Source organism: Apodemus sylvaticus, chromosome 15, assembly GCF_947179515.1.
Source record: "Apodemus sylvaticus chromosome 15, mApoSyl1.1, whole genome shotgun sequence".
NCBI classification, from domain to species: domain Eukaryota; kingdom Metazoa; phylum Chordata; class Mammalia; order Rodentia; family Muridae; genus Apodemus; species Apodemus sylvaticus.
Genome location: NC_067486.1, coordinates 10,593,790 through 10,617,936, shown reverse-complemented (window position 1 = coordinate 10,617,936; position 24,147 = coordinate 10,593,790). Strand labels below are relative to the sequence as shown.

The 24,147-nt window shown below is 47.1% G+C and overlaps 1 protein-coding gene across 3 annotated transcripts in view; it reads left to right on the top strand.

Moving 5' to 3' along the window:
• Positions 1-1,816: 1,816 nt before the first annotated feature.
• Positions 1,817-24,147, top strand: part of Bach1 (BTB domain and CNC homolog 1) — a 36,949-nt gene continuing 14,618 nt past the window's right edge. For 2 of the 3 annotated variants that reach the window (XM_052159068.1, XM_052159066.1), the window contains exons 1-3: positions 1,818-1,963; positions 18,084-18,377; positions 21,686-23,026. In XM_052159068.1, coding sequence (XP_052015028.1) covers positions 18,144-18,377; positions 21,686-23,026 — 1,575 coding nt within the window. In that variant the 5' untranslated portion in view covers positions 1,818-1,963; positions 18,084-18,143. Of the gene's footprint in view, positions 1,964-18,083; positions 18,378-21,685; positions 23,027-24,147 lie in introns of all 3 variants that reach the window. The other variant, XM_052159067.1, reaches the window with a different exon arrangement.

Here is a 24,147-nt window from a genome sequence, read left to right as displayed (position 1 = left end):
ACAATAACACCCCTCATGGCCTCTGCATCAGCTCCTGCCTCCAGGTTCCTGTCCTGGGTGTCCCGGCTTCCTTTGGTGATGAACAGCAAAGTGGAAGTGTAAGCTGAATAAACCCTTTCCTCCCCAACTTGCTTCTTACTCATGGTGTTTTACTGCAGCAGTAGAAACCCTGACAGAGGCAGTCTGCTTTACTGTTTTTTTTTTTTTTTTCTTTCCCATTTTGCTTCAGAGTTGGGGCGGGCAGTGTTCTTAGGGGACAAGTCAAGATAAACGCGCCTAGAGGGAGGGTCTCATGAGCTATTTATGAGGGAATTTATCGGAATGATGTACGAGAGAGGTGTGAAAAGAAGGCAGATTGTAGTGCCTTTGGCTCAGAATAGAAGGAGAGTGAATGATGATACCTTAGAAACCTCGAATGTCCATCAGAGCCGCCATCAACCCGCACAGTCTGTTGCTACGTGTCTTCCCTCTTTTCTCACTGAATACCTGCACAATGATTTCAGGATTCTGAACGTGCCACCTGCCTTCATGTCTGGATGCCCTCACAGCCTGGCGGGCCACAGTCCTCTCAGCCAAGCCCTGGTTTTAGCCCTGTTGCTGTCCCTGGCTCAAGAAGCCATCAGGTCACCACTTACATGCCCATCCCACTAACGATGTAAGCCCTATTTTCTCAGGGCTATAGGCCTCAGGGGGCTACCGGCTTCCGGGGCCACATGCCTCAGGGGTGGTAATTCCTTCCTCATTTCTAATCAGGTTGGCCAGCCTGGTACACTCTTTCTCCAGACTGATAAGCTTTGCCACGAGTGCATGCAGCTCTGTAGAAAGACACTGCTTTGAACAATCATGAACTTAATACGCAATTGGATAAACACCCAAATAAGCCATGGCCAGGGCTTGAGGGTAGACGGCTGACTTCACCAGACATTGATGCGTCCATGCTTCCTGGTGATACAGCATAGAGGGACAGCAGTAGTCTGCCAGACAGTACAATCTTCCGGATGTGAAACCCAGTACAATGGGCTTGCTCGTGGTGGGTGAATGCAGTCCGTCACGGCTAGGCAGATAAGAGTGCAGATTATTCGGGCAAGTATGAAGGGCGCAAGAATAACTTTCAAAGCAGTGTTGGCTGAGCGCAAGCAGCAAAGGGATTTGATCAGGGAAGAATGCATATTAATGGGTTATAATAAGCAAAGCACACTCCGGGTTACATGCCTTGTGGTTTTCAAGGAAGGGCCGCATTGGATACAAACAACTTGAAGGGAAGTTAGAGATCATTTAGAGGGGCAGCAGCCTCTCAGAATCTGTTCCTAAAAGTCCTGCCGGGCTTCAGACAGATGTTGACAGACCCTTTTCAGAAAGTTCAAACACCTGGTTCTTGCGCACCTACAGGGAAGCAGCCCAGGAGTTTGGCCGAATGGAGCTTCCAGGGTTTCTGGGGGCGTGGGGCAGAAAACCTTATCTAAACTGTTGCCTGATGTGTGGGGTGGAAACAACAATCCTGGGGGCGCGGAGGCGTCAGTCTTTTTTTTTTTTTCTGCTTTCAGCAGGTGAGGAGGAGGTGGTCTCCCGTGACGTGTAACCTTGCCACCAAAGGCAGAGATAGGGCGACGCGGTTGGAGGCCCGGAGCTCAACAATGCGCTCCGCCACGTTACACCGATCTCGTCCGGGGTGAAACTGAGAGGAGCTCACCAGCGGAGGGCGTGGCCTGTGATGGGGATGGGGCGTGGCTCCAGGCAGGGCGTGGCCTAGAGGTCGGCGGGGCTTCAGCCACGGGGCGGGACCTGGGGCGGGGCCTGGAGCGGGGCAGGGCTCTAGCTCCGGGAGGCGCTGGCAGCGGTGGCGGAGTGGAGCGGAGCGGAGCGCAGCGCAGGGGAGGAGACGGGCGGCTGTCCGCACGGAGGGAGTGAGTCACCTGACCGCCGCTTGCCGCCTGCAGTCGGGCCGCGCCGCGCCTCGGCTCCGGTGAGTGGCTCGGGCGGTGCGGGCCGTCGTCCTTCCGTCCTTCCCGGGGGTCACCGGGGCTGGTGGCGGGCGGTCGCGCGGGCCTAGAAGGGGCGGCGGGCTGAGCGCTGTTTACGCGCTGCGAGGACTCCCCGGGCCGGCCGTGCCGGCGCCGCCCTGCACCGCGCTCCGCGGGCCGCGTCCCGCTCCGCCTGCTGCGGGGGGCAAGGCCGAGCCGGCCGGGGTTCTGGGACAACTCGGCGATCCGCGCTTTCCTTTGTTGCAGCTTGGCGCACGCTTGTAATTTAGACTCGCACAGACAGCATAGGGAGAATGGGTCTCGATGCTAACGACACCAGCTTTTGTGTTCTGTCCGGGAGAGCCAGGGCCAACGTGTTCTCGATCTTCTCCGGTACTTTGGTGTCATTTAGTGGAATTGCACCGATGGGTTTTTATGTAGTGGGCTCTCTACGTTCAGCGTGCGCTGAGTCAAGGCAGACGTAGTAGTAATTCTGAAAGAACGTGTGTGGGAAAAATCCAGCTCCTGCGACAGGCTTGGAAGAACAAAGACTGTTTTTGCAGGATGCTGTTCTTTTTTGGAGAATTGTAATGTTGTGACTGCTCGCCTTGGAGGATGTCCCTGCTGGGTCTTTGTTTAGGTATTCGAGCACTCCTTTCATCCCACTGGGTTCGCAGGGAAGGCAGTTCGGAAAGATTAAAGGATGGCCACCGTAGATTTTGTTAGTGGCCGAGCCTTTGAGCCCTACAAACATTCAGAGAAATGGGAAGAGGTATGGGTTGGCCTATTCTTCCCGCTCTTGTGGTAGTGGTGCAAGCTCTGGGCTGGGCTTGAAGGCGCTTGCCACTTCTGGCTTTGGACATCGTGAGGGAGTCTAGGGGGAAAAAAGCTCCTGGTGAGTCATCTTGGAGTTGGGTAGCTTTGGAGGAGTGATCGCCTCTTGTTGTTTTGCCGTCGGATCTGTCAAGTGGCTTCCCTTTGTTCGCTACGTTGGTTGGATAACAAGGTAGGGTGACTCTTTAAAAGAGTTTGTGTTGCTGAGTCATTCACCCCAGTCTGAGAGGTAATTAGGAACAGCTGGTGCAGATACACGCATCACATGCCTCCACTATAAAAGGCTGAGCTGCGCACAGGAGGGGTTGCTTCAGGAGGCCGGAGGGGCTCCAGCTGCGGGCTGTGTGTTTTGAGACAGGTAGTCAGTGGATGACGTAGGAGAGCAGGCTTAGGACGTGGCCAAGTAGCACGGAGGTGGTGTTTAAACAGCAGCCTGGTGGCCTACTGCGGGAGAATCAGTTTGTGCTGGAGGAAGCTGTCTCTTTGAGATTTCAGATAGAAGTAAGGCATTTAGCAGTATTGTAATCAAACAGTGTTGTAACATTTCCTTCCCTTGCTGTCCTTGCTTTGCCTTTAGTATTGATGCAGAGTGGCGGGTACATTCTTAAGTTATTCTTTATAAAAGTTTATTTATTTTTTAATGAGGCCACAAGGGGGATTTCCTTTTTTTAGGTTTTCCGGCATAACTAGTTTCTGGGGTCAGAGAGGTGGTAAAGGATAGCTAAGAGTCAGCAGGTCTTCTTGGGTCAAGCCCAAGAAGAGGGGGTCTATGTAGATGTCTGTTTCACTCTCTTGATTTTATGGTTCTTGTGTGTTTTCCTTTTGCTTGGGGAAAAAAAAAGAACATACACACACACCAGGACTCCGTGTAAAGTTTGGAAAATGAACCAAGTGTGAAGGGGGAGGAGAGCTGGCTTCTTCCCTTTGACCAAAAGAATGATTTTTTTTTAACATTTTATTTATTTATTTATTTACTTACTTACTTATTTATTGTTTTGTACATGTATTTGTGCAGCGGTCAGATCAATTGTTGCATAGGCCCCAAGAATGATGCTGAATTTTTTATTATTGATGGTCTTTCCTTTAAAACCTCTGTAGCAGGGAAGTGGTTGGTGTGCTGATTAAGATTTAGAGGCTGTCAATCATGTCTCTTTCAGATGTTAGGAGATTTCAGGTAGTGTGCAGGATGATTGATCTAACATGAAAATCCCCACAGCAAGAAGTTGAAGAAGCAGAGTGACAACATTTGCATATCAGATAATGTGGTTAAGGTCACTTAATCCTTTTTTGCTGTTGAGGAATGTAAAATTTACTTTCCACTGCTGTTACTGTTATTCCAAGTCTGCAGCAGATTTCTCTCTCTCTCTCTCTCTCTCTCTCTCTCTCTTTTTTTCTCTCTCTCTCTTTCTCTCTCTCTCTCTGTATGTGTGTGTATGTGTGTTTAATTTCTGATCTCTTCCTGAGAGATGTAGTTATTTCAAAATATTCTCAGTATTTAATTTTCACTTCATATATGGTTTTTATTGTAGAGACTAGAAGATGTAAATTTTTTACTACATTCTTAAAGTTAGTGATAGAAATAAAAATAATACATAGTTACATTTTGATAACATTTTATTGGATTTGTAGGCAACCCTCAAGGGCGGTTGGTTGAATGTGTGTAGTGATTCGGTTTGATAATTTACACATTTGAGATTTAATATTTATAACAAAATCTTTAACAATTCTCTTACCTTTTGGATGCCTATGATTTTTCCCTTTTTTGTATCCTTGTGATTATTATTAGATAATCTTTGGGAAGTGGAATTCCTTGGGCTATCAGCCTCTTAGGAGTAGTTACTAATTTTTTTTTTTTTTTTTTTTACATCTTTGTTCTCTCTCTCTCTCTCTCTCTCTCTCTCTCTGTGTGTGTGTGTGTGTGTGTGTAGGTTTGAGGACAACCTGTGGGAATAGATTCTCTCCCTGGACCACGAGTGGGTATGGGTACTAGTCTGCGGCTTCAGTCCTGGCAGCAGGCACCCTTACCCACTGAACCGTCTCACTGGCCCAGAAGGCAGGCTACTGTTTACCGTTCGGTTCCACCTCAGGGCCCGTGCCTTTGTACCTCTGTACCGGGGTGGTGACTCTCACAAGGACAGCTGCAAAACTTGCTGAGATGACCAAGTGTCAGAAGACTCTCCACAGCGCAGCTTGCTGTCCCTGGCTGAGGGTTTTAAGAGTCCCCCCTCCCTTCAATTTTCTAAATTTCTATTCATGAGATAGTTGTTTGAACCCTGAAGGGATTATTTTGGGTGGTGGGATGGATTAAAAAAAAAAGCCTCAAGTGATGTTTGACGCATGGGGAATTTAAATACTGTTCTCTAATGCCAGACACTTTGCGGAGAGAAACATTTCAAAACTGCAGGTAAAATACCTGTGTACATCACTGCCCACTCCTGGCTGCCGGCTTAGTGCTACATGGCATTGACATCTAAAGTCCCTGGGGAGCCATATGCTTTGGGTGGGAGATGCAGAACTGAATTGCTAAAGATCATGTTCCGGCAGGGCAGAGTTATCATCTTTAGGCCTTGGGGTCAGCTCCTAACTTGTGTCTTGCAGTTTCTGAAAAACGGGGGTGATGATGGTGATGGTGGTGATGGTGGTGATGATGGTGATGATGGTCTCTATCATAGATTGCTGTGACAATAAAGCGTGTAACTGTGAATCAAGTGGTCAGGACGTAAGTTGTTAGGTGCTGTTTTCTGGTGTCTGGAGAGAGGCAGGTTGGATACTTTCTTATATGACTTGCTTTAGGTCCTTCTGGGAGCCGAGCTGGCGGCCATCATCACAGGCGAGCCGGAGGCTTGCCACGGGGCAGGGGTTGCTGCTAGAAATACAACTCAAGTGGCGCTAAGTTGGTAGCAGGGTTTCAGGTTGGCATTTTTGGGTCCTCAGCCTTGGCTGAGCTGAGGAGTCCCCTTTCCCCCAGGCTAGTTCAATGTAATTGGTTTTTGAAGAAGTAAAAAGTACTTGGAATTTTCTGTCTGGATCCTGCTTGAATCCAGACAAGTCCATGATGCTCTCCCTGTTAGACTTAGCATCCTAGCAGCCGCTAAATCTGGCCACACCCTCCTTGCTTAGTAGTGCTAGACTGGAACTGGCCTCCCAGTTCTACTTCCTGGACCACGTCCAGTTTATGGGGAGCATGTATAGTAAGTATACATTTACCCTCCAGCCGCAGTCCGCACGCCCTGTGTTTCCTTTAGATGACAAGCCTGTAGAGAGGCTACCTGTGACGGGACCCAGAGACAGGGGTGTATTGAGCTGCATTTGTACCTGTGGTGGTTCCTAATGCACACCAAACACTTTGTTCAAGCCTGCTGGAGTGAGTTCCTGCTGGTGGAGATTTGTCTGCCCCTCCCCCCACCCTGACACACTCAGTGTGCCCTGGCTGTGTTTGCTTACTAACCTGTCTACTGTGCACAGCGATCAGTGTGGGCTTTGAAATTTGGCCGTTTTTAGCAGTTTCGTGGAGACGGTGTTGTGTGTCCTTGACTGTATACTGAGTTGACACACTTAGAGGTTTTGAGTTTCTGTTTCTATACTCCATGATTATTGAGGAAGTGCCTGGAATTAACTCCTTCTAAATCTTTTCTTGAGATAGAGAAGAAGAAACTGATCTCAAGGTTTACTTTTTACCTGTAATGGATGTAGAGTGGATTGAGCAAATATAACTTGGGCTGTGGAGCTGTTCCCCATCTTGTACACCTAACATTTTCTTTCTTACCATCACGCTCACAGCGGACCTTTCTTACTTCCACTGAGGACCTCAGAGTTCATTAAAAACTGCCCCAAGGCAAACCTGGAGAACACAGGAACTGGGACTGCCGGAGTCCTTGCTGGGTGTGTAACTAACTGCAGTGAGGGGGCCTGGGCTGCCCTGAGGCTGGCCAGCTGCAAGCTGCCTTCTCAGCACTGGGAGAGTTTGGAAATGCTCACGGTGCACTGAATGTTGTATGCAAATTATATTCTGTTGAAAGGAAGTTTAAATGCATTTTCCCAAAGCCCTAGGTTATTCTTCGTTCAAAAGAATGGTTTTGTAATAAAATAATCACTACTGGTTTCTGTCTGTCTTTGTCAGTGTTCTGTCGCTGTGGAGAGACCCCATGGCCACAGCAACTCTGTCATAAAGGAAAGCGTTTTCTGAGGCTTGCTTATAGTGGTTTCATAGGTTTATTCCGTTTTCATCACGCAGGGAACATGGGGGCACAGGCGGTGCTGGAGAAGTGGTTGAGAGTTCTTCATTTGTATCCACAGGAGGAGGGAGATGCTGGGACTGGCTTTGGCTTTTGAAACTCCAAAGCCCACCTCCATGACACACTTCCTCCAACAAGGATACCTCCTAATGCCTGCCAAGCAGTGCCATTCCTTATGACCAAACATTCAAATCTATGCGCCCATGGGAGCCACTCGTATTCCACCTACCATATTATCTGATAAAGTTCTAAAAGTCTTTGGCAATTTTTAGATGGTTTAGGGTTAGTGTTAGGGTTAGGGGGTTAGGGTTGGGGGTTAGGGTTGGGGGTTAGGGTTAGGGGGTTAAGGGGTTAGGGTTAGTGTTAAGGTTAGGGGGTTAGGGTTAGGGGCTTAGGGTTAGGGGTTAGGGTTAGGGGGTTAAAGGGTTAGGGTTAGGGGTTAGGGTTAGGGGTTAAAGGGTTAGGGTTAGGGGATTAGGGGGTTAGGGTTAGGGTTAGGGGGTTAAGGGGTTAGGGTTAAGGGGTTAGGGTTAGGGGTTAGGGGTTAGGGGTTAAAGGGTTAGGGTTAGGGGATTAGGGGGTTAGGGTTAGGGGGTTAGGGTTAGGGGTTAGTGTTAGGGTTAGAAAGCACTGGACAGTTGCCCTCTCATTACCCCACAAGCCTGGATTCCATGCAGAGGTTCCTCAGGGCAGAGCCTTTTTCCAATCTTGTTCCTTTGTAGCTTGGATGTTAGCAATGGGCCCAGGCTTTAAGCTGTAGAATAAACGGTAGAGTGAGGTTTCCGCCCTTTTCCCTCTTTCCCACCCGTCTGTTTTATTGAAGGAAGGTGCTTTGCCTGAAGAGGTGAGTCTAAAGCATCTACTGGAAGAAGTAGAGCAGTAGGGAGACACTCCCCCACCCCACCACCCCTGCATGCCCTGCTTACTGGTGTTTTCCTAGGCTGAATGGTCTCTCTCTCCCCTGAGGATGCTAGTGTCCATCCTTTAGCTGTTGGCTCAATCAGTTCAGAGAGTTGATTACAAAATATAAAGCTATAAACATTTTTTAATGTTTTAATACATTTATTAGGCTGTAATTCCAGAGTAAGTGGTTTCTGGCCAGAACAGTAATTTTATGTGTGTATTTTATATTTAACCACCAATTTTGAAGTGAAAACTGATGACTGCATTGGCTCAGGTGTCATTTCCAAGGAACTGATGTTTGTTTACTGTACTTCCCTGACGTGTCTTCTGGGCACAGCACACAGCTTTCTCCTGTGTAGGAACGGTCTTTTCAGTGGGAAGAATCAGCAAACACATTTACACCTCTTTATACATTTCATTTTAGTAAAAGACTTTGTTATTGGGCAGCGTTTTGCTGGTCTTGAACTGCCTCCACCTCTGGAATGTTAGAGTCATAGGGATGCCTGGTTTAGCAGGTGAGCCGCATGGTGCCCTGTGTGGTGGGCCTCTTCTGCTGACATGCCTTCAGTCGTGGCTGCCACGAGGGCTGCAGCCGATGCCGAGTCTGTGACCACTGTCAACTTTTCATACTCTTGATTATCTCTGTGTAGTAAAAGACTCCTTGCGGACGGATCAAGCTCTAGTTCTTTCAGAGTCTCTGTGAGGCGTTTTGTTTTGAGGGCTTGGCTTCCTCCCTCGTCTCCTTAGATCTCCAGAGTCTGGGGCACCTTGGAGTAGTCACTGGAGTCAGCTGACATGAGGAGCTGTCTGTCCCTCCATGGTCCCCACTAACTGCAGCAGCTATCCCCGGGCTTCAGGGCGGGGTAAGGTGTGTTTGGGTTTGATGCTGCTTTGGTCTTGCCTTCCATTGTATGCTGCTGTGCTTCCAAACTCATACACAGATGCACATGAATGTGTGTAGGTAGCAGGGTGGGCTGCTACATTTATCTGACCGTGTGTAACATGGAAGCTTGTTAGATGCTTGGTTTACACGTGCAATGTAGGAAACAAATACTTACGGCTTCATGTGCCAGGAATGTCTCTAGATATTGGCAGAACTTTACAGAAATTACAGCTTAACAGGCTAGCAGACTTCTGTTACAGCATGGCCAGCTGTAGTAAAACATACTAGGGAGTCAGACTGCGAGAAGCCGACGTGTGGGCAAGTCAGAGGAGCACTAGTAACATGACTACATGGCTAGGTGGAGGATACTGCTTGCGTCGGCAAGTCCGAGACATTCTCCAGAAGCTTAGCTGTGGATAAAAGCTGGAGATAGCACTAGCATCTGCCCTCCCAGGGCTGTCAGATAGAGGCTCTAGCTCATTTATCTCAAAGACTAAGTTTTCTGGAAGGAGAGATACACACACAAACACACACACACACACACACACACACACACACACACACACACGTCCCACTATGGGATGCCTCTTTATCACTGTGTAAAACTTTGCTTAGAGTTCTGATAGGGTTCCTCCTGTCACTTGCTGGTGTCAGGATCCCCCCAAGCCTGGCTCCACGTGTGTCAGTGTCGAGGGAAATGAGTGGAACCTGATTGGCTTTGATGGCTCATGTCTCTGTGTGTGGAGGCTAGGTCTTCCTCCCTCACTCTCACACCAGGGCATTTTTTATTTTGTTTCTTTTCTGATAGCATATCTCTCAGTGAATCTGGAGCACATTCATTGGCTTGGCTGGCTGGTCAGTACAACCCAGAGATGTGTTTGCCTATACCTCCCTGAGTTTTCCGCATTCTTAGTGCCAGGCTCACAAGTGTGAACTGCCACCGTGGGTGCTGGGGACCCAAACTCTGATTCTCATGCTTGCAGAGCAAGACTTTACCCTGGGTCACCTTTCTAGTGCCAAGCCGCTTTTTAAAATAAAACTTAATGTGTATTTGATAGTCATTGTGAGGCCTGTGTTTTAAAGTTACTGGTAGGATCTCCAGTGTTGAGCTAATCCTTTGTAGTGAGCAGGAACACCCATTGTGAAGATGGACGTGTCACCTGTCCCTGACTTTAATTGACATTTAAAATAAACATGAGTTGCATTTCAGCTAAGGCATGCTTTTCATGCTTATAGTTATTTTTTTTTTATTTATAAGGTAGTGTGTTTATGTGGATAATTTGAATACCGAAACGGAAGGAAGAACCAAGAAAAAATTACCTTGATATTTTGATGAATATCCTAGGGATATTACTGCACGTGTTAATTTGAGATGCCTGTCTGGCATACATATAATAGTTTGAGTGTATATCTGGGTATGCGAGTCTGAAGATTAAGACTGAAGTCAAGATTAGATCACAAACAGGAGTATCTAGTGACCTTGAGTTTTTGTTCTTTCTGTGGCTTTAGATAAGCCCGTGAAGGTGGTTTGTGGGAGGCCCAGATGAGGTGAGATGCGAGGACAGCCTCATTCTCTGAAATCTAGAGGCTCCAGGCAGAGGAGGTTATCTTCCTTTCTTTTTCTGTTGCTGTGATAGGCACCTTAGGGGAGAAGCAGTTTAGCCTGGACCACAGGTCAAGTGTAGGTCCTTCCTGGCTGGGTCATGGAGGAGGAAGGAGATGGCCACTGGTCACATCACTTCCACAGTTAGGAAAGGGAGAAGTCAGCTCCGCCTGGCTCCTCTGCCTCTGCTCTCAGTAATGAAGGATCTTCCACACGGGTCCAGACCCTTCTCTCACAGGTGTGTCCGGAGGCTGACACCCCACCAGATGATGCTAGATTCTGTCAGGTTGATAATTAACAGACAACAGCCTGCCAGAGAGGTGGGTTGGAAGCCTGTGAAGGGTTGGGATCCTGGAGGGGCAGTGATTGCAGGGAGGAGATGAAAGGGTGTTGGATGTTGGCGAGGAAACTGTTAGGAAACTGACAATTTGGCTTTGGTGGACTCACATGGAATTGCCCTTCCCAGGAAAGAAAAGTAAAGAATTCTAATTCTAAGTATTAAATTAGCCAGGTTACTCGTGGAACACCACGAGAACAACTGTATATTAAAAGAGAGTTGATTAGATTGGCTTACACGATATTGCTGTGCAGTCCAGCGATGACTGTCTGCACTCTAAATGGGGGAGCCGCTCAGTCCATGGGCTGGACGTCTCGGCAGCCCTAACTTGGTACCAGAGGATGGGGGTGGGGGTGGGGTGGGGTTATTCCTCAGGAGCCACCTGGTTTCATTCCATGCCGGAAGGCTGAAGACTGGGTTTTGATATCTTTCTGGGATGTCTACAGTGTAGATAGTGATAATGGTTGGAGCAGCTGGGAAATGAACTCTCCAGCAGGACTCAGAAACAGGCAGGCAGAGATGGAGAGCTGGTCTTGCTAGGCGTCCTCAGTTGAGGCTGCAGCTGTAGCCCAGGAGTTCTCATGCTGTGGGTCCCGCCCTCCACAGGGTCACATATCAGATGTTTCCATTGCGATTCATATCGGCAAAATTAGTTATGAAGTAGTTACAGAACAGTTTTATGGTCTGGTGTCACCACAACATGAGGGGCAGTATGTAAGGTTCTCAGCATCAGGAAGGTGAGGTATTGCAGTGCGGCAGGCGGTGCTGCCCACGTATAGGATGGGCCCTCACCTGTGTGCCCGAGGCCTGCCCCAGTGCGCTTGCCAGGTCGGCCATGTTAACCATCTCAAGGGGGAAGGCAGGGTCAAGAATTTAGAGGGACCTTGGTATTATGGTTTGGTGGTGGGAATCCTGCATAGTCACACCTATCCCCACACACTGTATTCTCCCACCTTCTCTTAACTCCGTATCCAGTCAAAATCCAAGATCTTATTAAAATTGATTTTTCTCCTTTGGATGCGTTTCCTATTTGAAAAAATTTTAAAGGTTTTACTCACCGCCAGTTTGCCAGCAACTTATATTTAACTGAATCTGACTGGGTTTCATTCCTATTTCTGTGAATGCCTTTCAGGTTTGCTTTTAGTGAAATCAATATGTTGTGTGGAGTTTAAAGAGGAAGCAGCCTGGTTCACTGCATCCTGCGGAGATGTGGTATTTACTGAGATCTGGTGTTGAACTTTTTGGTGACCACCTCTGTGTCTGTAGGATGTTTGTGTATCAGTCCGAGACTGGTTGACTTCTGTCTCTCTCTTGCCTCCCCTTATACTTGTGTTGATTTTGTTTCTGCTGTGAAGAGCCTGCCTCACTCAGTTCTAAATAGTTTTTATTGTTTGCTTGGTCTCAGTGAGATAGGACAGGATTGGTTGAGCCCTGCATTATAACCTAAAGCCATGCCACATTGGAGGTGAGCTAGGCAGGACCCCTACTGTCACATAACCAGTCACTGCACTGGGGGAAGGAATGGAGGGGAAGGAAGGAAGGAAGGAAGTAAAACCTTCTGATCTTAGAAGGTGTGACAGTGCATGGAAAACAAGAATTTACAAGGAAGCTGCCACAATCAATGAGTTAGTTAAGGTTGTAGGGTTCTGGCTCATGTCTCAAAAATATGTTGCAATTATATAGTAAACATAGACAATTAAGCTCAAGAACTCAAATATATTAACAGTGCTACAGAAACCACAAAACGTATAGGAATAAATCCAATAGAAGATGCACAAACCTCCTCTTCTCTAGACATCATCGTAACATTAAGAGATATTAAAGAAGTCCTTAAACATGGAGAGGCAAGACATGTTCTCGAGCCAGAGAACTCGATTTGTTAGCTATTTTCTCCAAATTAATGGACATTTTATTGCAACTATAATCACAGTTCTACTAGCTCTTCCAAGTCAAGGATGATGATGCTGATGCTGATGATGATAATAATAATAATAATAGTCTAGGAAGAATTAAATGTATTTCACACAAGGAGATAAGGAATTGGCTAACAGGCACATGCTCGGACAGTCAGAATTATTAGCCATGAGGAAGGCACATAAATCCCCAGGGAACTACTGCGCACACCAAGCCAAGCCTAGAGGACAGCACGTCAAGGGTCAGTGCTGTAGGGCCATCCTACAGCCATCCTGATAGCAAAGTGAAAGGATTTAGGCGTCTCCAAAGCCTCTGCATGAGTGCTAAAGAGCAAACACCTCCCATATCACTCAGCCCTTGTGTGTGTCTAGGCGGTGCCTAATAAAGCTTTATTAGCATCCCAAGAGAGGCCAGGTCTCTTATCTATCTCTATCACCAATTAAGTGGATGAATAAATTGTTAATGAAATATTTGCCAACAACAACAAAAAAAGAAACATCAGATGTTCTTAGTGTCGGTGTGTATTAAATTCATTCAGATGAGTGCAAAAACTGGAAACAGTTCAGGACACAAGCCATTTGCAAATCAAAAGGAAGGCTCATGTTAATGTACAGTGATGGTAATAGGCAGAGTTAAAACCCACAAACCTTGACGCTGGTTTCATGTGTATAGACTAACTTTTTCCAGCCTTCACTAGCACTTCTAACTCCTTGCTTTTAAGCCTAACTTTGTTTTAAAATTTCAAATATGACATTTAGTCCTGAAAATATATAAGACAGTCCAAGAATGGTGGCGTTCATGTTGGATTCCAGCTACTGGGAGGCAGAGGCAGGCTGTTCAAGGCCAACCTGGTCTACAGAGTGAGTTCTAGGATAGCCAGAGCTATATATAACCTTGTCTCAGAAACCCAAAAACCAAGTCAAAACGAAAACTGGAAAACAAACTGAACAAACAAGGCATCCCTTCCCTATATACTTGCTCTGGTCGGGGGAAGAGGGAGGAGCCGGGGAAGAGGGAGGAGCCGGGAAGAGGGAGGAGCCAGGCCGACTCAGGCTGCTCTCTAGTTGCCAGGCTCTGGGTCTTTCTTTGCTGTTAGAATGTCCCTGTACCACTAAAGCACAAAGAGATGTGGCAGGAGGGGAATGCTACAGAGGGGAGGGGCCGAAACCAGGGAGAAGAGGGCTGACAGATGGGGAGTGCGGTGGGGCAGGACCAGTTAGAACACTGAAAATGCTGGGTGAAGCCCATTGCTTTGTATGCTGACTTTAAAATGTCATTTTAGAAAGTTACTCCTCTTTAGCTGTAGACCGTTTTAGCCCAGCTCTCCAGGGTCTTCCTGATCCACTACCTTTCAACCGCGCCCCTTTGGATGGTGTGCTTGGCACCTCCACTTTGCTGCTGTTGTCCATTTGGGCTTTAAAAACATTTTCAGATGCATTTCTTGTCTTGTCCGGCTTTCGGCTCTGTAAGGCTCAGAGAACTGACCCGAGAGATGTGGTGTCAGGGTGGACGGCTGAGCGCCTGTGGTACTTACGTCTCCAAGATGTTAATGGAAGTAGCAGCTCTAATTCTTCCTTCTGGACTTTTTCTGGCTGGTGAGCCAAGTCTTACAGTTTTGGGAAGATGTCATTGGTTTAAATTTCCACGAAGTTTGATGTTAAGGTGGCCATGAATCACAGCAGCTGATGGGGACAGCAGGCGCAGAAGCATGAAAAGAACCTTCTAGAAAGGAGAGGAAGTCAGGTTCAGAAGGCTGGATCAGCTGCAGATGCAGGCACTGCTTACACAGAGAAGCCATGATGAATGCCCTGTGTATCAACTCTGACGTCCATCGGTCAGTGTTTTTCTAGAAACATGCGTATTTGTGCGCACACATAACACACGCACAGACACATGCACACAATTGACAGAACTCTTTTGACAATACTTTTTCTCATTAATTAAATAGTATGGTGAAGTGAACAGTGACCAGCTTTAGTACTTGCTGACATACCTGTTGGGTATCTTGTGTGACTCGCTGACAGCCACTGCCCTGTTTATTTACCCCAGATCCTCCCTCTCTCATCTTGAGCATCAGTGAAGGCAGAAGAAGGTTTGGGCAGCGGTCTAGTTTATAAGGACACAACCCGCACCATTGTCTTGGGATTTGCATGACTAATCGTTCTTCTCACACTTACAGCTTTGTTGTCACACAGCAGTCCCCACCATCTTAGGTAACCTTACGTTGAGTTTTTTCCTTATCTAAAGTGTTATTACATCGTGATGAATCAGAGCCCTGTGCCTTATTTTCCGGTGTCATTTTGAAAGTGAAGACACCAACCAAGCAAAGCTGTATTAAAATGTAACTTGCACACCGTGAGCAGAGAACAGACATTTCCAAACCGAGCTTCAGGAAGCTTTGAAGTGCATGTTCATCCTTTGTCAGCTTCGGGAGTGAGTCAGCAGTTCCGTCAGCACACCCTTGCTTTGAGCGGGGCGGGGTGGATTTCCGAGAACACAGAACTGGTCCGGTGTACTGAGTCCAGGTTTTTGGTTTTAATAAGTCAGCAGTTACAGATGTGGGTGCCCAGAGTGCAGTCCTTGGCTTTTAGGTCCTTGTAATGATAGAGGTGCTTGGTGGTGTTGAGAGGAACCGTTCGTGATCATTACGTAGTTAAGGTATTAGGTGAAAATGATTACTGACGCTTAGTTCGGAACACCCCTGGGTTCTGCCCCTCAGTAATGAGGACAGATGTTGAGGTGTCCTTGGTGCTGCAAGTCACTGCAGTGCTGGTGTTTACAGTTGGTGGCCTTTCCTCCTAAGCCACTTGTCTAAGGTTGTATCTTCAAGAGGTCTGAGCCAGGGTCCTGAGGGCTTTTTGTGGTTCTGGAAAAGCCATCTAAGTACCTCATTCTGTGAGCCCTGATTAGTGCATTTCCATTCCCCGAGAGCTACTGGGAATGTTTGGATTTGGATTGTATTACAGGGTCTGGGTTGTATTAAAATGTCAAGTCATTCACTCAGCAGCAAATGTATCTATCTGGGTAAGTGCTGTGTCCTTGGGTTGTGGCACAACACAGTCTAGACACACTTGTGACATCTCAGCCGAACTTAAAGGCCTTGAGGAGTCAGCTGGCTGAAGCCATCCAAGGGGCCTTGATGGAGAAGGCAGGCTAGAAGATACCTCTGTACCCGAGGCAGCTACAGGAAGTGAGAGCCCCCCCAGAGGGGGCGCTGGGACCCAGACTCACACCCTCCTCAACAGCAAGAAACCCAATCCCCGAGCCATATCGCCAGTTCCTGGGATTATTTTTTAAAAAGTAGAAAATGTCAGAGTATTTTGTATGGGGTAAGAATTAAGTGCTGATATGTGATGTTTTCTTCACTTTTTAATTTTGTGTAACTACACTGGTACCTGGGTAAGCTTGGGAGCCATGCAGGAGAAAAAGTATTTGTACAAACAGGACTTGACGAGGGCTTGGGTTCAGGCTGGAGATAAGGGTACCAGGTAAGAGGCAGGGTACCAGGACTCAGCACAGAATTGTATAATTGCATATGTGTATCTGCCTCAGTGAGGGGTGGCTCGCAGAGGACCATGGGAGCAGTGAATGGGAGATCCCAAATGGGCCAGCATTTGCCCACCAGGAGACAGCCTGGCCTTCCCAGAGGGTCCTCGTGGTGTTCCTATCAGTTCCTGATGCTAGCCACTCACGGCTGCTGGACTCACTGGGATCTAAACAGCCTTTAGGTTACGGAGTGCCATGCCCAGTTTTGTGTTTCCGAGGAGAAGAGAAACGTGGAAAGTTGGAAAGCCATTGTGAGGGGAGACAAGGGCATCGGTAGAATGTTGGTAGAGAGAGCTGAGCTTCTGACATCACACACTGATGGCAAGCAACATCAGCCTCTAGGCTTTTCTGCTTTTCCGTGGGTGTGCGGGGATAAATGGAGGAGGAACGAGCCTTTAAAGGTTTCTAAGTTGTGAGGCAGGAAGGTATAAGAGCCATCATGGCGGATGGTAGCTGTGGAGTCTGCGCTGACTAGCAGGTCAGCGTGGACAGCTGCCTCGAAGGAGGACGCTCCTGGCATCGGTAGGAGCGCCCATCCTTCATGGGATAGCAGGACATCGGAAAGGTAATCGCTACCAGTTCTAGCAGGTCCTAGTTATTCCCTTTGGTGATGGAAACATGAAGAACCATTTAAAGAATCTGTTCTCTCCTTCTGCAGAGGTACAACCCCAAGTTCCATTCACCCTCATGTTCAGTGTTGTGCTAACCATGCTGGTGTGTGGTCTCCTGGGTCTGCGAAGGGCAGGCTGCATTCTTCACTGATGCAGAGTTTAGGCACGTACTGAAAGGCGTGCTTTCACTTACCCTTCTAAGCAGACATGAAGCAGAAGGGAATTTTTTGACTGATTTTTGTGTGTTTGCAGCTAAAACCCCAGGACATGGGGTGGAACCCACCTGTGCTCTGTGAGAACTTGAGTAGTTCTGATTTCTTCTTTCTTTGTTGTGTCAAACCTGAACGCGTGAGAGTGTCTCCTTCCCTGACCCTCTGGGGGCTAGGCGGTGAATCAGTTGTCAGGAGAAATGAGCGATGCAGAGGGGCTTCTGCACTTGATCTGCTTCAGTTTCTCGTGAGTCTTAGACTGTGTGTTTCAGAATAGTCATGTCAGAGATAGTAAACAGGCTCCTGTGTCCTTGGGTTACCACCTTATTTCTGTGAGTGCTAGTATTGTGCACATGATCACAAATGTTCGGAAACCACTTTTTGTTCAAATGGATTGTGATGGCTTTCTCTTACGTTGTAACATTTCGAGGAAACAAAGGCTTTTAGCACATGATAGACCATGTTGTTGGTGATATCCTGTCTTTGTCTGCCTTTGGCCTCCCAGAGTGCAGTGTGTAGAACTTGACTTCTAAGAAAGGTCCTGACCCATGGGAGCCCCTTCCCTGTGCTGGTGAACCAACGTCCCTTGTGCTGCTTGGAGTCTCTGATGGAGGGCTTTTCCTAATCTCTCCTTGAGGGTAAAGGGGCATGGAGAAGAGGGGACTACCCTGTCCAAATGTGTGACCTTCCACCCTAGTCACATCTGTGAACTCTTGAACTAGCAGGTGGGATTCCAGCTGCAGGTTCTGACAGCCCTTTGCCCGGATCACACCTACTCTCAGTGCGGACTGTCCTTTTGAGACATCCAGGCTGTTCTGGCCTCGGGAAGTTCTTGCACTTTCTCTCTCAGATTCTTGCCTTAGTAGAACTGCTATCATTGTCAGTGTGCTTTGCTTGAGGTTTGTTTAATGGATTTAGATTGTTCCTTTGGACTTCCATTTCCATTTTCTGTGTCAGAGACAAGTACACACTTTATACTCACAGTTTGTTGTTTAAACCACAGTTCCTACAGGCTTTGTTACGTGACCTCTCCATGTGTGTTTGCAGGTCAGTGACAGTGAGAAGCATGCTTTCCACTGCTCCCCCTGACCCCGTCTGCCACCCAGGATGTCTGTGAGTGAGAGTGCGGTGTTTGCCTACGAGTCCTCTGTGCACAGCACCAACGTCCTGCTCAGCCTCAATGACCAGCGGAAGAAGGATGTGCTGTGTGATGTCACTGTCCTGGTGGAGGGCCAGTGCTTCCGAGCGCACCGCTCGGTGCTGGCTGCGTGCAGCGGTTACTTCCACTCGAGAATCGTAGGCCAGACTGACGCAGAGCTCACCATCACACTGCCTGACGAGGTGAGGGGCACAGCGGTGGGTGGCGACTGTAACATTTGTTACCTAGCTACCTTCTGGTTATAAGCAGAAACAAACCCTAGTCTCCCCAGGAGATGGGCATCCCAGAAGCATTGCTGTAGCGACCCTTTTCCTGCATTGGTTGTAGGAATAGTTACACATTAAGGAATAGTTACATGTAAAATTATCACTTTGGATATGAACACTTGTTCAACAGTGGAGTATTTTGATACAGTGTCTACATCTTAGCCCACCTGATAGCATACAGGGATTTGGACAGGTTCTGGCTTAGGGAGGGCTGAGGGAGGGCTGGCGGGGTGATTGAGGGTCAGCTTCATATCTCAGGAACTGTGCGCGCTCTCCTGAGACATCTCCCACAGCAAACAGGCACTCTGTAAGCGGATTTCTCCTTGTGTTGTTTTTTTTCTTTCTTCTTTTTCTTAACATTGTCTGTGCTTTTGGATGAAAGAAGTGATATGTTGTCTTGGCCAGTGAGCTGGCTTAGCAGGTAAAGACACTTGCTACCAAGCTGTTGAACTGGGTTTAATTTCCTGGACTCAAATGGTGGAAGGAGAGACGCAAATCCTGCGTGTTGCCCTCTGCCCTCCACATATATGCGGATATGCACTCTTTTACACCCCCTCCCAATACATAACCGTTAACAACAAGACGTACTTTGCTGTCTTACTATGGAGCCCTGTCTTATACACATTTCCACCCTGCCTGCATAACTCAAGCTTATAAATATTATTGTCTCTCTGCCATTGTCCTAGCTTCACGGGGCTTGTCTGAGGTGGGGGAGGGCTGGCTGTCCTGTTCTTCCTGGCTCTGTTTACTGAAGTGTGTGCTTTGGCAGTCACTGCCATCAGCATATTTTGACATTGGACTCCAGAGTTGTAAGGGGAGGATGGAGAGGAAGTGTGTAGAACACATTGTATATGTCGTATCGTGTAGATGCCCCGTTGGGCATAATTGGATGACCTCCAAACTGATCCCCAGGGGGCTTGTGCTGGTGCTGCTGCATCGGTGGGGCTGTGGCTGTTGTGCTGAGGTGTGAGCCGAGGGGACCTTGGCACTGCTTCACACAGGGACACGAGTCACAGGCAGAGAGTGCTTTCGACGCTTCCTATCACTGGCTCTTTAAGGAGGTCCTACAGGTAGAACAAAGTTTGTTTAATGGCTTTTTGAGAGGTGTATATATTTATACACATGGGTATGTATAATGCGTGTATTTGGATGTTTCACATTCGTTCTGACAAAGTGTAAGTCACGTGTTTTCAAATATTTTAACTGTTTCATCACAGTGACAAGAATGCAAATATTGCATATATTACTTGATATTTTTAGCATATTTTGGAAAATTCTTACCAAAATTCTTATAAGGATTATTATAAATCTGGTACAGTTGCAAAGAGTAATGGAGAGTTTCCTCTTAGACTTTGCTCAGTGTTCTATGGCTAACATTTTGGAAAATTAATAATATTCCCCTAGGAATGTGGCTGTAGACGCAGCACATGCCTGGTAGTCAGAGGGCTGTACTGTTACATGCATTACCTAGGGTCTGTAGAGTTCTGTGACAGCTCCCACATTTACAGCCAGCTAGGATCTAGAGCAGTGGAGTATCCAAGCGTGCGTGTGCTCCTTACACTAATTCTCCCACACTCGGCCCTGGACTCCTTTCCCTCTTCTGGCTCTGGATGCTGGCACCCTCTTGTCTGCCCTCTTGTGATGGTTGCCCATTTCCAAGCAGGTGTGTAGGACCATGGAGTGTTATGTGCAGCTCTCGGTGCCCTTTTCCCACTTAGGAGCGTCCCTTTGATATTCAATTTCATGTTTATTCCTTGTTGCTGATGAATACTATGATAGTTATGTCTTAATTCTTCTTTTTAGAACCTTTTACCCATTGAAGGAACTGAGATTAGTTTCAGTTTTTAATCTGCTACAGGTAAAAGTTGGTATAAGATATTTTTGTCAAGGTCTCATTTATTAGGGATAAAAAACCAGAAGTGAATTTCTGGTCATAAAGTGGTTGCACATTTAGATTTAAAAGAAATGACCAAGTGTCTTTCTAAAATGGGTATCCATTGGACATTCCCACTAGCAGTGGGAATGATCCAGTTTTGTTCTTCTTAAAGAATTTGGTGGTGTGTATTTATTTATTTATTTATTTATTAGCTGTTTTAAGCTAAATGCTGTAAGGTTAGCATCTCTTAGGCAAGTCTTAGTACTTTTGGTCATTTGATAGTAACTCAAAAGTTGTAGAATAATTTACATATTTTGAATGTTCTCTGCATGTTTTCAGGTTCTTTTTGCCCAGCTTGGCAAATACAGTCTCAGTATAAATGCACACAGATCTGCTCAGAGGTTCCCATGCCCAGTGCCTGGAGACAGAGATTTAGAGCCTTTGCAGTCTGGATCATTAAAAATGTTACTATTAGAGATAGTTGGCACAACTATTAGAGTAGTTCCGGTTTGTTCTTTGTTGTTGTTTTGTTTTGTTTTTGTTTTTAAGATTATTTTTTGTAGTTATATGTTTATGTGCTTATGTGTATCTGTATGATATGAGTGCAGGTGCCAGCACAGGCATCCAATCTCCCAGAGCAGTAGTTATAGCAGTGGTGAGCCTTTCCTCGTGGGCTACAAGTGCCTGTGATCTCTGAGCTGTCTCTCCAGCAATACTTTTAATTCTTAAAAATTCCCCTCTAGAGTTTATTGCTGTTCATGGTTTTGGCCTCTGGGAGCTGTGCTAGCCTCAGACACCTGGCAAAGTCATTGTCTTTTTCTTCTAGGAGGGCTGTGGGTGGATCTGTCCTGTTTATTCCATAGGTGAATTGTTTCTACATGGGGGCATCTCAGCAATGCCTTAAGGAGTAACACGTGTTGATGTGATATTATAAAACTGGAGGTTTAGTCCTGTGGAATGGGGGTTGTACTCCGCTTAGCCTGTGCCCCTTAGTTTTGCATTTCTTCAGGCAGCGAGTGGCTCTCTACCTTCCTAATGCTGTGACCCTTTCATATAGTTCCTCATGCCGTGGTGACCCCAACCATGAAATTACTTTTGTTGCTACTTCATAACTGTAATTTCGCTACTTTTGTGAATTATAAGTGTCTGATAGGCAGGATATCTGATCCGTTACCCCTGTGAAAAGGTCATTCAGTGTCCCAGAGGGTGATCTCTTCTTACAGAATTAAGTACCCACACTGTTCAGTGATCCCAGGTAAGTTTGTCCTCTCCTTGTTGTTCTTCTGCTCCTGTTGCCCTGAGCAGACAGCAGCTGAACCACGTTTATTTTTATCTTGTGTATTAACAGATAACAGTTAAAGGATTTGAACCTTTAATTCAGTTTGCCTACACTGCCAAACTCATTTTGAGTAAGGACAATGTTGACGAAGTGTGCAAGTGTGCGGAGTTTCTAAGCGTGCACAACATCGAGGAATCCTGCTTTCAGTTTCTCAAGTTTAAATTTTTGGACTCCACCTCAGAGCGGCAGGAATGTGCAAGACAGAAGTGCTTCTCACACTGTCAGAAAGCAGACTTTAAATCTTCATTTTCAGAACAGAAGGATCTAGAAATCAACGAAGCAGATGAATTCTTGGAAAAGAAAAGTGTTCAGACTCTTCACTGTGACCCCCAGAGGTGTCAGGGCAGTGTGAAAGCATCCCCCACTCTCCAGGACAGTGTCAGTCAGACATGCCAGTCCCTGTGCGTGGGCAAGGATGGAGTCCTGGCATTGCCATCTTTGTGCCCCAAATACAGAAAGTTCCAGAAAGCGTTTGGAACTGACAAGATCCGAACTCTAGAATCCGGCATCCGAGATGTCCATACTGCCTCTGTCCAACCAAATGAGACATCTGAACTCGAATGTGTAGGGGGAGCGCAGGGCTGTGCAGATGTGCATGTGATTTTAAAATGTGAAGGAATGAAGCCAGCCGTGGAGAGTGAAGACACAAAGTGTGAAGACCCCACCTCTCAGTGTCCTGCGGAGCAGGCGGAAGTGACGCCTTTGCCTCAGGATTCTGCAGGTCCTCACGGGTTCTACACCCTGTCGGTCCTACACACATACGAGCAGTCAGGTGACGTGGGCTTTGCTGGGATGCAGAGTAAAACAGTGAAAACAGAAAAGCCTCTATCCGGTCCAGATGCCCAGGATGAGAAGCCACTGGAAAATCAGGATTTATTCCTGAAGTCTAACATGGGCCCCAAAGAAGACAGCAGCAGCCTTGCATCCGAGGATCGGAGTAGTGTGGAGCGAGAGGTAGCCGAGCACCTGGCCAAAGGCTTCTGGAGTGACATTTGCAGCACGGACTCGCCTTGCCAAATGCAGTTGTCGCCAGCCGTGGCCAAAGACGGCTCAGAGCAGGGCTTCTCGCAAAGGCGGTCCGAGTGTCCCTGGCTGGGTATCAGGATCAGCGAGAGCCCGGAGCCGGGCCAGCGGACTTTCACAACACTCAGTTCTGTCAACTGCCCTTTTATCAGTACGCTGAGTTCCGAAGGCTGCTCAAGCAACTTGGAAATCGGAAACTACGATTACACCCCAGAGCCTCAGCAGGACCCTTGCCCCTATGCTTGTGTGATTAGCCTGGGAGATGACTCTGAGACCGACACGGAAGGCGACAGCGAGTCCTGTTCTGCCCGGGAGCAGGACTGTGAGGTGAGTGGACCGGTGCGCTCTTCCTGTTCACAGAGCCGGTCACTGAGAAGCAAGGGCGGGGAGAGGGAGGGAGGGACCACGTGACGAGCTCCAGCAGTGAGGGGTGTGTGCACGCATCCCACATTGCTGTGCGTATTTATCATGGAGGAGACCACAACACAGGCTGGAGTAACTGTAATCACATGCCCCAGTAGGGAGAAGGGACAGCAAGTCTCTAATCTTGCTAACTGGAACTTTTAAACGAGAACTCCATTTAGTTTGCAGTATCTGTAGCCTCCAGGTTGTCAAACCTGAGGCCAGTGTGGTATGTGAGCCTTGGTTGGCTCTGCATGGCTGTAGGATTGTGACACATAGGGAAAGCTTTCTCAGAATTAATTTTCAGAGCTATTGATTTTATTTACTATTTTTATTTTTCTTTAGCCATTTTAAGTATTTGTTTAACGAATACCTTAATTTAGCATGAGTTCATGTAGCTACTGACTTACATTAACCACATCAGGCTTGATCTGTGCATCCAGGCTATAGAAGTTTGTGCTTATTGCTTACTGCTTGCTTTCTGTAAGATGATTCAGTAACTTAAAGAAGGTACTAATTAACAACTAAAGTTACTAGTAAAATACTAACTAGTAAAATGCTATCATACAGTAGTAAGGTAAATTCATTTTGAATGTATTACTATTTGCTGAAGTGTTTGACTTTTGAACGCTCTTCCAGGCCAGGAGTGTCAGGTGAGCTGTTAGTTCTTATTGGGGTAGATTATGTAGAAACTGACAGAGACCTACCTTTTAAGGATTTCTTTTACTTAGGTGCATATGTGTGTCCTTGTGTGGGTATGTGTGCACGTGTGTGTCCTTGTGTGGGTATGTGTGCATGTATCTGTCCCTGTGTGGGTATGTACGCATGTGTGTGTCCCTGTGTGGGTATGTGTGCGTGTGTGTGTCCCTGTGTGGGTATGTGTGCGTGTGTGTGTGTGTGTGTGTCCCTGTATGGGTATGTGCACATGTGTGTGTCCCTGTGTGAGTATGTGTGCACGTGTGTGTCCCTGTGTGGGTATGTGTGCGTGTGTGTGTGTGTGTGTGTGTGTGTGTGTGTGTTCCTGTGTGGGTATGTGTGCATGTGTG